This window comes from Mustela putorius, unplaced genomic scaffold, assembly GCF_011764305.1.
Source record: "Mustela putorius furo isolate JIRA1106 unplaced genomic scaffold, ASM1176430v1.1 tig00003853_pilon_pilon_pilon, whole genome shotgun sequence".
In the NCBI taxonomy this organism is placed as follows: Eukaryota; Metazoa; Chordata; class Mammalia; order Carnivora; family Mustelidae; genus Mustela; species Mustela putorius.
The window spans coordinates 85,952,373-85,967,254 of NW_025422005.1; the positions used below are offsets into that span (position 1 = coordinate 85,952,373).

A 14,882-nucleotide genomic window follows, 5' to 3' on the forward strand; every position below is an offset into this window, starting at 1 on the left:
CCTCTCTTGCTGTGTCTTCCTCTGTCAAATAAATAAAATCTTTAAAAAATAATAAATAAATAAATAAATAAAATCCTTGCCACTAGGTCTCTTGTTCTCCTAAGGTGACTTCTTCTGGCAAGCTCTAGTCAGAGGCTTGATAACTTGGGGTCAAAGTATAGCACAAAGGATCAGAGGCAGCCCAGGCAAGCTACCTGACCACAGTTAATTAAAAAAAAAAAAAAAAAAAAGCTTATCTAGTACCATGCCTGGCACATAATACAGGTTATATAATTATTTAGTATTCTTGGGGTAAAGCTATTTAAGAGAATATGGAAAAAGAGAAGCCAGCTGCTAAGAGCACTGGGACAGAGCTATCTGAGTCAGAGGAGAACGTGAGAAAGCATTGCCACAGAAGCACAGGCTGAAGCGTCTCAGCAGAGGGTGGTCAACGGTGTCCGTGTGACACTAAGTTCCCCTAAGTGAGGGTTCATGAGAAGCTTTTGACTCTGTTGATTAGGGAGCCATTGGTGTCCTTAGAAAGGGCAGGCTTACAAGAATGGTTTCAGAAGCATGGGTTTAAGAGAAATGTAAATAACCTCTGTTCAGAGCTGGTAAATTGAACACTTTCACTTCCCTCCACTCCTATAGTCCACTGACATAATAGTAAAGGGTTTTTTTGTTTTGTTTGGTTTTGTTTTGCTTTCCTTTGCTTTGGGCATAAGCAAAGAGAAAGAAAAGATAAGAGATAACAGCAACAAAATTTTGGCAACAGAAAAGAAGAGGGATGAGTCTAATTTTCTTATTAAAACCAAGAAAACCGAAAACTAATCCAACAGTGGGGGAAGCCCAGAAGCAAGCGGAGTTGCTCTACAGAACCCCAGAAAGGCCCAGAAATTGGGGATTTTAGGTATCTCTGAAAGCAGGGTTGAGAGTGAAGATGAAATAAGAAAGGTCTGCTATAGAAGCAGTTAGACTCATCCTTACCCCCTCATGCTGTCTCACCATGACCTTCCCCAGCCCTGTATAGCCCAAGGGACCGAAACTCCCCCACTAAGGAAGAGGAGTCGGGGTAGAGAGGGTGCACAGAATGACTTTGATGGTGCAACCCCACAGTAAAGACAGGAAGGGTAAGTGGAAATCCCAATGCTGAAAGGTGAGCTACCCTAGCTTCATTCTCATTGTCTTCTCCCAGATGCTGCAACCAAGTTTGTATCTTCTGGGAAGAAGAATAGAAACCTTTTTCTCTTGATGTATGAGCACTCCCAGGAGAAATAACCTAAATATTTAGGGGTCCACCAATGAAATGACTCAGCCAGATCATCTTTCAGTGATGTCTGCCAGCTAATAAGCCCTGTTCATGCACAAAGCTTTTCCATTGTCTGTTTGTGTGAGTGTCAAAAGTCTTCACAAAGGACGAATGGTACCCTGGGGTATTTCTCTCTGTCTTTCCATATAGTGTCTGCATTATGGTGTGAGTGCTTAAAGCCAAAAAGAAAAAGGGCCAGAAGAAGTCATATCATCTTTAATGACCTAGCCTTGGAAGTGGCATCCTCTGTACTTCAGCCTGCTTACAAAGGTCTTCCAGGTCCAACTGGAGGCAAATAGACCCCACCCTTGATGGGGAGTATAAGTTGTTATACTGTAAGAAGGGCACACGGAGTGGGACACAAACAAATCAATTAAAACAGTTTATACATAAAGGATGGGGAATAGCAATGACATGATAAATTCGTAGCATCACTAGGTGATGGAAGACATGGAACAATGCCTTAAAAACATGACAGGAAGATAACTTTCAACCTAGATTTCCCTACTCAGCCAAGCTATGACTAAAGAGTTAAGACAGGATGAAGACATTTGTATATATTCAATTTCTGAAGGAATTTCTCTTCCTTGTGCCCTTAATCAGGAAACTTCTGGAAACTCCATCAACATGAAGGCATAAATGGACAATGGAGGAGATCTAGGAATTGAGGCTCAGAACAGGAGAGATGTGAAGGGAGCCCCCCCATGACTCCTAGGACAACAACCTTGCAGCAATTTGGCTAGAGAGGGGGACAGAGGACTCAGGAGTGATGTTCCCATGAATATGATGCATTTTTTGTTGTGTTTGAATGTTCTGAGAGTGTGGGAATGGATTAGTAATGAGTACATAGGAAACCAAGCAAACAACGAAAGACAATATTTAAGTCTAGGGAAAACCAAAAGATTTACATAAAAGTAGATTTGGACACACATGGCTAAACTGTGAGTAAAATCTGCATATTTATAATAATATAAAAAATTAAATTTAATCTCTGGAAAATAGGAAACCATGGGGGTACAGTATAGGTAAAGGAGCTAAATCCTAATTCCCGAAGGACAAATTCAATATATAATATTTAACATTGAAAATAATCTAAAAGCCAACATAAGCACATTATTAGAAAACATAGAGGCAAATATGCAAAGGAAAAGTGAAAGAGGTAAAAGTAGTTCCATGGGGAAGCAAAAATTGGAGGAGAAACTATTTTTTACTTAATAACTTTTATAGAAATTTTCATTTAAATACTGTGCACATAATTGAATTAAAAATTACTATTTTAAAAAACCATGAATGAACATTTCTGTCAAAATATGGAGATCTGCAAACATTTTATTCCCCTCCCAAACCCCTAAATGCAATAAATCAACTTATAAGGACAAAGAAAATGGAAGAAGGAAAGAGAGTCAGGTAGGAACTTATACAATTGGAGACAGAGGGTCCTCATTTAGAAAGGTAGGTATGAAAATGAATTTAGAACAAGAAAAGACATCACAACAAAGCACTAATTTTAAAAGCTAACAAATATCATGAAATTATAAAAATAACGGTTTCTAGTAATAGCCAAAACATTTTATAATGCTTTTTTCTTTTATCTTTGGCTATATACCCTTTGATTTCGACTTCACAGGATAAAATATTAAAATATCATTTTCTTTAGAGTGAACAGAGAGATAATTTAGTCTTCGTTCTAGTATGCTTAATCAAAAGAAATGTTTTGTTATTGGTTTAGAAAACTTTCTTTCAGCTTCAAAATTCATTATTGGTGGGGCACCTGGGTGGCTCAATCAGTTAAGCATCACACTCTTGATTTTGGACTAGATCAAGATCTCAGGCTCAGGCTCTGCACTGAGTGTGGAGACTGCTTAAGATCCTCTCTGCTTTCTCTGCCCTTCCTCTCTTGTGCTCTCTCTCTGTCTAAAAAAACAAAACAAAAATAAAACCCAAAATTCATTATTGGTAACATGTGAGATTTCAGGACTGTTGCCAAATTTAGGAAAATTGTTATGACTTTTTTTTTTTCATATGCAAGCTGTAGAATCTCAAAACATTTTTTTCTTTTGATCTAATTATAAATACACTTGAATTGAGATTAAGATCCTTTCACTGTGTCAGTTGTTTTGTGGGTCAAATCAGCAGGAAATTTATCTTTTCCTGGTTCTTATAATTCATTCCCCTTTATTATATGGACTACGCAAAACATGTATCTTCCTTTAATGGAATGGCGATGATGGTACTTGTCCTCTTGTATGTATTATACTTGTCTAATTGTGTTCTTGGTATGATCTGGAAGGTTTTTTGGTACAACTTTTTTCCCAGCATCGGAATAATTCCTATTATTTAGTTGCTCATTTTATTGTTTTTATTACACATTTCAATGATCTTTAGAATGGATTTGCTCTCAATCCTTGTTAAATGATATATAGATGACAAAATAAAGTATCCTTTATGAGTATATCCAAATAAGAAGTCTGCAATTTCTCCCATACTTTATCGAAATTACCCTAAACTTATTTTCAAATTGCGATAGTTACACCCTACAAATACCAGACAAATATACAAATTCTGATCGATCTTTTTTGTGTGAATTCCATCAAGAGTGGAAAAAACATACGGCATGTTTAGTAATGATATATTCTGAGTCATCAAATATATTCTGAAGAGAGGAGAACTTCTGTTTTAACTGGGTGTCAGTGAGAATCAAATTCCCCAATTACAGTTTACACATGCCATCCCTGGAATAACTTTCCCCAGACTAGATTCTGGCTCAGAGTCACATGACACTGGTCCTACATGTTTATTTCATGACAGCCTGAGTAGCCATGGTGTAGAAATAGTCTTGAAAGTCATTTCTACACCAGGGTGGCTGGAAATAATATGGAAGCAACTGGAATCTCACTCACAGATCCTTCTAAATTCAATCTAAATGTACCCAAACTCAAGTTCCCCTTGTTCAGATCCCAAAATGCCCACAGCAATTCCCAAACCAGCCTGTATACACAGGGACATGGAATAGTAGAGATTTCCTAATGGAAAGAGACAGCAAGCTAAGCCAGTCATTTTTAAAATTCCTTACTTTTGATATTTGTATAATCACGTAGACATATTGTTATAACTCTTTCCAGGACTTTGGAAATGAAATTCTAAAGTTTAAGCTACATTTAGCTTCAAGGTTAATTTACCTCCGACAAAAGCAATGAAATTTTGGAAAACAAATTTTTGTGTGTAAATGGCATGTCAGACCAGAGAAAGTTGAAACCTGAATTAGAAGCGGAGGATCCAGAAATGAGTGAACATCACACTAAAGATTCTCAAATAGGATCAGGAAAAGGAGGCTCCAGGTGTTTCTGAGGTGGTGGTAAATGCCAGTCTGAAAACAAGAGGATTAAAGGTGAAGCATCGACTATAGCAGACAAATGATGCTTCACACACCACCAACCCCACCTCTTTCTAACCCTGTTATACACATTTTTTACAAGATTTTACTTTCCACTCTTTTTACTTTCTGGTTTTTGAATAAAATGCCTTTTTAAAAAAAATCAAATTAAGATTAGCGGCCAATCTACAGCCCTCTGTCTCCAACCTATACAAAAGGACAAGGACCAGTGCCCGTTTCAGTTGAAGACTGGAGGTTTATTTTCTAAATGGACAATCTCAGAGGGTATTTGGACACAGGGACATCTGTGCATGGAGGTCCCCATCACTGTGATTCAGTTCAAATTGAAACACTGATTGATCAGATTCTTTCTCCTTCTCTCCCCTACCTTTCTTGATTCACTTCAGAAAATAGTAGAAGGAAGACAAGAGATTTTAGAATTCCTTGCTGACAAAATTGACCAGTCCAGGATTAGAGATCTATAAATATTGGTATTTGGGGGCCCTCCAATAAAAGAACATAGCCTGATTACCTAGCACCCTTCCGCTGACAAACCCCCTACAACGAGTTTTAGTTAGTTTCCAGCCCTGTCTGAAACAGAAATGGACAGCCAGAGATCACCTGGCAATTGAGAAAGCCACTGACTCAAAGAACCAAGATCAAAACAAACGGTAAAAGAAGATGATAAGAAAAAAAAAAAAAAGGAGAAAATTTTGACAACAGCAATGGCATTCTAATATTCTTGGAGGTAAGTAAAGATATGGGATCCCTGAAACAGAAACAGCGTTCTGTAACAGTGAAATAGTCAGGAAAAAAAGAGAGAGAGAGAAAGAGAGAGAGAGAGAGAAGAGAGAATTTAGACTCAGAAGTCTGATAACACAAAAGGAAATATTAACCGAGGAGTCAAAAGATAAAGTTGAGAAATATCCCAGAAGTCAGAAAAATGATTAAGATATAGGAAATGGAAAATAAATATGAGGAATATTTGTTATGAAAACTTCCTGCACAGTCCATAATCTGAACAGTAGGAGTTTCAGAAAGAGAGAATAGGGAAATAGAGAAAATGAAGTTATCAGAGAAATAATTTCAGATAATTTCTCAGACTATACAGGGCCCATTGTACGTCCAGGAGAGGACTTGGAAAATCAAGATACATTATTGTATAATTCTGGAACACTTGTGGAGAAAGAGAGCATTTAGGAAACTGAGGCTCAAGGAAGTTAAAGAACTTGCCCAAAGTTACCCATCTGGGAACTGGCAGAATGATGGATGAAGCCAAGGCTGTCATGTCCTGCTCCATAGTTCTGAGTGGTGGCAAACAAGAGAAGAGAGGTTTATGTCGGGACTTAGCTCGTATGAGGAGAAGACAGTGAGTTTTGGGGAACAGAAATAAACACATACTAATGTAAGTTGAAGATAAAGAATCATCAGAGGCCAAGAATTGAAAGTACAAGACAGAGAAGGAATAGTAGAGCCATGTCTTCAAAAGTGTGGTGGGGGATTTTGCACAGTGATGGGGCAAGGGTTTGCCTTGGTTAGGAGTAAAGCCATGGGCAGGAAGTAAGGGTGGGTGAAGCTGCTGTTAACTTAGAGGAGAGGAATCTCAGTGACACTGTTCTCTCCACTAATAGGAGGCTATTTGCTCTCTTAGGAATAGATGAGGGAGGGGAGGGCTGGATCTTTAAAGGGGATTGGGGGTGGTTGTGGAAAGTACCTGGAGCATTTAGGAAAGAGATTAGAATTGCCAGACTTAACAAACAAAACATACGGCTCGCTCAGTTCAATCTGAGTTGCAGAGTAATGACAGATAATTTTTTTTTAGTATAAGTCCCAAATGTGACATGGTATTTTCTCTGGCAACACTTACAAAGAGATTGTAAAGCATGCATAAAGAACAGTAAAGTTGCTTTGAAATGAGAAATGTGGAATGTTGCAACCTCACTGTGAACTGGGCATCTGATGGTAACCTCACTGCCGGGAGAAGTAAGGTAAAACATCGGGCTGGCCTTCCAGGCAGCAGCGGAAAGGGAGCTGGGCTGAGAGCCAGGAGATAGTTTGAGGATGCAATTCTAGGGCCTCTCCTGAGAGCAATGGGAAGAGATATGTGTGGGAACCAGAGACTTGGAATTGGCAAGGAAGCCATTGCTGCAAATAGTTCTGTCTACTTTAAAATTTTGCCCGACTGGTCATCTACATGTTACATCTTAGAGGTGTGTACTAAGGGTGGACATTTCTAAGTAATCACCTGCAATATCTGGGCTCTTTAAAACACTGGAGTAATACTGAATCGATGTTGTCCTCACCAGCAGTATTCGCAAGAAAAAGACTGATTTTCCCCATGTCATTCTTTGACATGTTTGAGGTTTATTGTAGTGGTTTGGACATGTGGCTAAGAGCCTATAGCCAATCTATGGTCACAGACCACGTTAACCAAGTTACTTAATATAATGTGCCTGGGACTCAGTTTCCTTGTTTGTAAAATTAGGGTAATAATCATTCCTAACTTGTAGAATCATTGGAAGAATTAAAAGAGTTTATATGTGTAATACTTAGAATCTGCTACCCAAATATACAACCTTACATTAGATGTTATAGGTAGATAATGAGAAGTTTTAAAGTATGTTCATTACTATACATTTGTATACACTGGGTCGGGAAATATATAGTCAAGAAATCAGTGGTTTTAAAAAAGACATTCATAGGGGAGGGGGGGCATAAACAGGCAGAACACAGAGGATTTTTTAGGGCAGTGAAAATACTCTGCATGATACCATAATCATGGCTACATGTCATTATACATTTGTCCAAACCCAAAGAATGTACAACACCAAGAGTGAACCATAACATAAACTATGGACTGTAGATGATAATGATATGTCAGTAGACATCCATGAACTATAACAAATGTAATGTGCTCTCTCTCTCCCACAAATAAATAAATCAATCTAAAAAAAATACACTCTTTAAAAAAAGTCTAAATGATTTTAAAGGTGGTAAAAGCAGAAATAAATTTGTCTTGCTAAATAATGTAATATTTAATAATTTAATAAAGAAATTTAACAAGACAGTTCAGCAAAAAAGAAAATGCTTCATGGTGAAAAAAAGACATTTATTAGCATAAATTTTGTATATGTTTTTAGACTTGCATAGTCAGAAAATAAGTGATTTTAAAGGGGCATTCATTAGCGTATCTTTGTATACATTTTATACATAGATAGTCAAGAAATTAGTTCAATTTAAAAATTTTAAAGCTAGAGGTTTGCTTCCCTTTGGGGAACACTTCAGTTTCTTTCTTTTCTTTTTTTTAAGATTTTATTTATTTATTTGACAGAGAGAAATCACAAATAGGCAGAGAGGCAGGCAGAGAGAGAGGAAGGGAAGCAGGCCCCCTGCTGAGCAGAGAGGCCGATGTGGGACTCCATCCCAGAACCCTGAGATCATGACCTGAGCCGAAGGCAGGGGCTTAACCCACTGAGCCACCCAGGCGCCCCAACACTTCAGTTTCTTAACTATTTATTGACTGAAGGTGTTTGAACTGGGAGCCATGACATCTGGGAGACATGGCATTAAGTTGTAGAACCCAGCTCCATCATATACTAGCTGGGATATCTAGTGAGTAAAGCTGCGTGACATTTCTCTCATCAATAAAATGACCAACAATTAGATATCTCTCATGATAGATAGAGTTTGGGTGTGCAATTCACTTTAATTCTTTTCCCTTAACTCATAAATTAGTGGTTGGGGTGGATTTTACCTTATGTTGTACAGGGTAGACTCAACATACTTCCCCCCCTTTTTTTTTTAAAGATTTTATTTATTTTCTTGACAGGGGGAGAGAGTGAGAGGGAATACAAGCAGGGGGAGTGGGAGAGGGAGGGCTTCACCTAAGCAGGGGGCCCCAGGAGGGGCTGGATCTCAGGGCCCTGGAATCATGACCTGAGCCTAAGGCAGACACTTAACGACTGAGCCACCCAGGCACTCCACATATCTCTTCTTTTAAGTAAGTTCTCAAACCCAACCAGAGTCCTAGAATCTAGAGGACGGTTATCTTAGTTTCTATGCTGTATGCATGTACTGTTGTTGAATTTGTGGCTATGTGCGGGGTGCAACTCGTTGATGAAGACTTTCAGGCAGCTGTGAACTTGATTTTAACTGTCGTTTGATTTCTTCTTTTGCAAACTCATAAGATCCCAGAAGCCAGGGGTCTGTTTATTCATTTAGACTCCTTCTGAGTCATTCAGGTACAGGGTGTGTCTGTCAATTGAAACTGCACACGGAGAAGTTTTGCGTTCACATCTGCCAGGATGGGAAGCCCATGCGACCAGGGACTGAGTGGAAATCTTCAGTGTCGCAGCAGGGCAGGGCAGAAGTGCTCTGAGTTTGTCATTTAGGCGGAGCTGACCAAGGCAGACTCTACTCTCACGGTCTTAAGTAGAATCTAAGCGAAAGAAAAGAGTAGGCGTGTTGGGAGCACTGAGGTTTTGGGGCCTTTGAGTTTTCCTGAGTAGAAGGGGAGAGAAGGGCCTCAGACTAAGCTGGTTGGGTGCAGCGGCTTCTCCGTTTTGGAAGTTCTTCAGCTGCCCAAGCTTTTTAAAACTCTCACGCCCCAGCAGCTGCCCATCTCCCCAAAGGAACACGACTGGCCAGAATCTGTGACACAAGGCTGACCTTGCGCCCAGTTGAATGAGGGAAACCCTTACCCAGCGTCTCCCCAGGGCTGGCCCATCTCGCCGCGAGTCCCGGGAAAGCCACCTTCTGCCCCTCAGACCGCAAGTTTCAGGGCAGCAGCGGGATGGGGGGTGGGGAGAAGTAAAGGAACCTCCGGGGCCATTCTCCCTTCTAGGCTGCTGCATATCTCCTCCGTGTCTCTTGCAGCGCCCTGCCAGTTTCTCCTCCCCAGAGAGCGGCGGGGGTTCTCGGGGTCTCGGCCCCTGTTTTCCCTGCCGGTGCAGAAGCGGCCGCGGGGGCCCCGTCCTAAGTCCCCGGACTCCGATCCAACCAAGGACTCCAGCGTGTAGGGGACCAGAGAGGTGCGCTGCGAGACCCGGGGCTGTGTTCTGCGTCCTAAGACTTCTCAGGAGAAAAGTTTCCAAAGGCTCCCCACCTCCTCTCTTGTAAGACTCGGGAGAACGGTCTCCGAGAGTGGCGGACAGCAGGGCGAGGGCCGTGATTTATACATCAGAATCCAGGGGGCACCAGCCTCCGTCCCTTCTCTGTTTTCTTTTCTTTCTTTCTTTTTTTTTTTTTTTTTTCGGTTGCCTGTGGGGGAGGAGTGTGTGTGTGTGTGTGTGTGTGTGTGTGTGTGTGTCCGCGCTTCTGCCCCAGATCTTTCCTGGACAGCGAGTCTCTGCAGCCGAGATCCGGAGGCCCCCAGCCACTGGCTGAGGGCGTGGGGGTTGAGCTATTAACCCCTCCCCGCCTCTTCCTAGAGAAGCCACCCAGCCTCAGCGGGGCGCTCGGCGACTTCAGCTAACGGGCCGGCGTGGGCCGCGGCGAGCAGTGCTGGCCATTGGAGTGTGCGGCTGCGGAGGGAGGGCACCCCGACTCGAGTAAGTTTGGAGAGCGTCGCAGTCAGTCCCGCGCAGCAACAAGATGCCGAGCGCGCAGTGGAGACCCGGAGCTCTCCCAACGCAACTTCGTCCTGCCTGAGCGAGGTAGGGGACTGCGCGCCTTGCCAGCGCCGGTCGGGGGCGCGGGGGATTCCCGCTGCAGGAGGTCTTCAGTGTTAGAAAGGAATTTTTAAAATCGGAACGGGGGGGGGGGGAGGGAAAGACCAACTTTTGAAACATCCATATCTGGGCGCTGGAAACATTCATCCCTGGGCCACTAAGGAGCCCAACCCGATCGGATTGTTCTTGGGGCAAATGTGATTTACGAAGTTTGGAAAAGGGTTAAGTCCAACTGTAAACCCGACCAGGGATGGGGGATAATGAAACCTGCGGTTGGTCGCAGAGGGAGGGAAGGCGCTTATATTTGGAAATCCTATAGACAAAGAATATGGGGGTAGGGAGGTAAGGGCTTAAAGTTACACTGGCGGCGAGCAGGGTGCGGAATTAGGTGGGAGAAAATGCACAGCGTCTAGGCGCGAGCAGCCTCTGCTGTCCCGGTTACTGCTGTTTCTGTTACTCCACTTCTTTCACATTGCTGCGTTATCTTGAAACATTACAAGCAGACTTCTGCTAACCAGTGCCGTTTCATTCTCTCCACACTTTCTAGTTCTAAGAGAGGAGGCAACATGTTGGGGGGAGGGCAGTAAATGAAACGGCCGGCTGTAGTTCAGCAATGCACCAGCCCTACATTTATGTTTCTGGACAGAAGCTCTGAACTTGGAATTAGGAATGTAGTGGCATGTATCGTTATCATTAGTAGTATTAACTTCTCTCTTTTGTCTGTGTGCCCATGTGTGTTTTGGCCAAACCCATAGTAATTAAACATACTCCTTATACAATCAATGAATGTACGAATTTCCTGGGATTTGTTGCGATCTCTTATGAATGTTTTTCACTGAATACCTTAATATTTTCTTGCACTGGTTTACAAGGAAAAAAAAAAAAAAACTAGAAGAAGAAATTAAGAAAAAGCAGTTGCTTCACAGAAGCGTAAGCTTTCCTGTTTACCGAAAGGCCTGGGCGGGCTTGGCTGCCCACACCCCTCGGACCCTGAGCACACCTGTTCCTAGAGAGTTATTAATAGAGCCCAAAGAATGACTTATTCTGTCAAATGATTTTTCGTGCAAATCTAATGTGTTGCAAGGCGATTAGGTGGTGGTTCTCAGCTCTTTTAGCTGTGTGGTGGTAGAAAGCAGAGGTGTTGTGCGTCTCCACCTTCGTATTAGCGGTTGGGTCTCTTCGAAGGAGAGACCAAGAGCTGGTGGTGAACCGGCTGGCCAGTGGGCCAATGCTTCAGAGAACCTCCAAGCTGGAGACTTGGAGGAGGTTAGAGGTGGGGTAGTGAGAGGCCCGGAGAGGTGTTACAAATGGGGCTCGCTTCTCTCGTTTTTCCATTTCCATTTTGGTGTGACACAAGAGAGTTTTCGTCTTGTTCAGTTGGGAGTTTTCAATTTGGGTAAATTTTATTTTTTCTCCCTCTCCTCCCCTTACTTCCTCTCCCCTTTATTTGGCAAGAAATGTGAATTTGATTTTTTTTTTTTTTAAATCCCAGTTTTTGCACTTTCTCCAAGTTTCCTTAAAACAAATCCAGACAAAACTGGAGCAGTGCCTTAGTTAGAATGAATTATGCCAGTGTACTGTGGCTTTTTCCCTGACGCTCTCCTCTTTGTGACTTGTTTAAAGCTGCGGTTTCCGAGGGCCTCTCCAACCAAGGAAAAGCAAAAACGCCGGGATCTCTCCGACGGAACCACCATCCCCCGCAGCAAGTGAAGGCTCGCTCGGCCTCGCCCTCTAGCGTTCTTCTGGAGAAGCGCCTCCCCCGGATTCCTGGAGACACCGTGCACCATGGGGTCTACCAGCATCCCGCTGGTGAAGGCCCTCCGCAGTCCTGTCTCCGACTATGTTAACTATGACATCATCGTCCGGCATTATAACTACACAGGAAAGCTGAACATCAGCGCGGACAAGGAGAATGGCATTAAACTGAGCTCGGTGGTCTTCATTCTCATCTGCTGTTGTATCATCCTAGAGAACATCTTTGTCTTGCTGACCATTTGGAAAACCAAGAAGTTCCACCGACCTATGTACTACTTTATTGGCAACCTGGCCCTCTCAGATCTGTTGGCAGGAGTGGCCTACACAGCCAACCTGCTCTTGTCTGGTGCCACCACCTACAAGCTCACCCCCGCCCAGTGGTTTCTGCGGGAAGGGAGTATGTTTGTGGCGCTGTCTGCCTCCGTGTTCAGCCTCCTCGCCATCGCCATCGAGCGCTATATCACGATGCTGAAAATGAAACTCCACAACGGGAGTAACAGCTTCCGCTCCTTCCTGCTGATCAGCGCCTGCTGGGTCATCTCCCTCATCCTGGGCGGCCTGCCCATCATGGGCTGGAACTGCATCAGCGCGCTCTACAACTGCTCCACCGTCCTGCCGCTCTACCACAAGCACTATATCCTCTTCTGCACCACAGTGTTCACTCTGCTCCTGTTGGCCATCGTCATCCTCTACTGCCGGATCTACTCCTTGGTTAGGACTCGGAGCCGCCGCCTGACCTTCCGCAAGAACATGTCGAAGGCCAGCCGCAGCTCGGAGAAGTCGCTGGCGCTGCTCAAGACCGTGATCATCGTCCTGAGCGTCTTCATCGCCTGCTGGGCGCCCCTCTTCATCCTGCTCCTGCTGGACGTGGGCTGCAAGGTGAAGACCTGCGACATTCTCTTCAGAGCTGAGTACTTCCTGGTGCTGGCCGTGCTCAACTCGGGCACCAACCCCATCATTTATACCCTGACCAACAAGGAGATGCGCCGAGCCTTCATCCGGATCCTGTCCTGCTGCAAGTGCCCCAGCGGGGACTCTGCAGGCAAATTCAAGCGACCCATCATTGCCGGCATGGAATTCAGCCGCAGTAAGTCGGACAACTCCTCCCACCCGCAGAAGGACGATGGGGACAACCCAGAGACCATTATGTCCTCTGGAAATGTCAACTCTTCCTCCTAAACCGAGCGCTGCCGACCCTTGGAGAGAGTTCTTGTGTGGTGACCCACCAGCCAGTGTTTGGAAAAAAAAAAAAAAAATCTCTGTCTCAACTGCTGCCAGGGAGGAGCTGCTGGGAGCCAGAGGGAGGACGGGCAGAGTAAGAGCAGCCTGGTGGTGCAGGGGTGTTGGCGGGTTAGTTCCTGTGAACAATGCACTGGGAAGGGTGGAGATCAGGTCCTGGCCTGGAATCTATTTCCTACCCCCACCGCCTGGCCCGGCCTGCCCTGGAGCTTTGATTTTGCACTGAGCCAAAGGTCTAGCATTGTCAAGCTCCTGAAGGGTTCATTTGGCCCCTCCTCGAAGGCTAAGGTCCCAGTGTGAAAGCGTCTGTGGGGAGCTTTGAGGAGATGTTTTCTTTCACCTTACTTTTCAGTCCAAGTGATTGTGTGCACTTCTGCTTCTCTGGGTATGCTCTGCATATCCTACCCTCCCTTCCCCCTTCATGCCCCTTCTCAAAATTCTGTTACTTTATATTCGAACTACCTGGCCTTCATCAGAGCTGGGGTTGTGGCATGGTCGGTATCTTGATGGTCTGTAGCAGGTAGGTTGTGTCCAGGAGGTAAACTGTGAGGAATGGAGATGGTTTGGAGGTGTAAAGCAATTTTATTTGCTGAGGCCAAAGTTTCCATGTAAGCTAGGATCAGTTTTGGAATTTGGTTAAAGTCACTTGGATTTTTTTCTCTTTTAACAATTTTACAAGTAAATATGTTACAGTGTGGTTATCCATTGTGACTGAAATCTGCATAAGGCAGTCCAATTTATCTAAATGTATCGGGCAGAATCCTTTGTGTCATAGGAGAAACAAACTAGCAAACCCAGGTGAAAACTGACTAGGGGTGGGGTGGGGTGACTGTAAACCAAGAGAGATTTCTAAATGAATCTGTCTAACAAATACATCTGTCTTTGGCACTTTTGTTGATGTTTATTTCAGAGTGTTTTGTGAATTAGTGCAACCAACAGGATGGTTGTATTTTGTTGTGTTAAAAGTACTTTCTGTGATTTTTGAATGTATTTGTTTCAGCATTTTATCGGATTTTTCTAACTTGTGTTAACACCGTTGAACGTGTATTTCCTAAGAAAATACAACCTTCTTGTGCCATTAAAGCATTACTTTAACTGATAGGGAATACCAGAAGTTTTTCAGTACAGCTGTTCATTAAATAGTCAATTAAAGATATGTATAAATGTTACAAAAAATAAAAATATATTGCTGTCTCTTTAGTATGGTTTTCAGTGCAATTAAACTGAGAAATGTCTTTTAAAAAAATAGTATTTAATAGGTTTCTGACTTTTGTGGATCATTTTGCACATAGCTTTATCAACTTTTAAACATTAATAAACTGATTTTTTTTAAAGATTCCTCTGTGAAGAGCATTTTTAAAAAAATAATTATTAAGATTCTGTTTGACTATGTGACTCTTTAGAATCAAAGTTATGGGCAAATTTCTATTACCCTTTAAAGAATTTTACCTTGATAAACTAGGGTGTGAAAAAAAAATGTGGTTTGTTAAAAACCACTCTATCTTTTTCAGGAAGAGAAACTTCAATAAGTTAACATTGAAGAGTAGTAAAAAACACG

General features: G+C 42.9%; 1 protein-coding gene across 1 annotated transcript; it reads left to right on the forward strand.

Moving 5' to 3' along the window:
- The first annotated feature begins 9,961 nt into the window (after nt 1-9,961).
- On the forward strand, nt 9,962-14,660 carry S1PR1 (sphingosine-1-phosphate receptor 1). The gene is made up of 2 exons (XM_004775169.3): nt 9,962-10,315; nt 11,954-14,660. The coding sequence occupies exon 2, from the start codon at nt 12,116-12,118 to the stop codon at nt 13,262-13,264; it is 1,149 nt and encodes a 382-aa protein (XP_004775226.1). The 5' UTR covers nt 9,962-10,315; nt 11,954-12,115; the 3' UTR covers nt 13,265-14,660.
- Nucleotides 14,661-14,882: the final 222 nt, after the last annotated feature.

Bases quoted from the DNA above. Each gene is read 5' to 3' on its own strand.
- S1PR1 (XM_004775169.3), top strand. From the start codon at position 12,116: ATGGGGTCTACCAGCATCCCGCTGGTGAAGGCCCTCCGCAGTCCTGTC.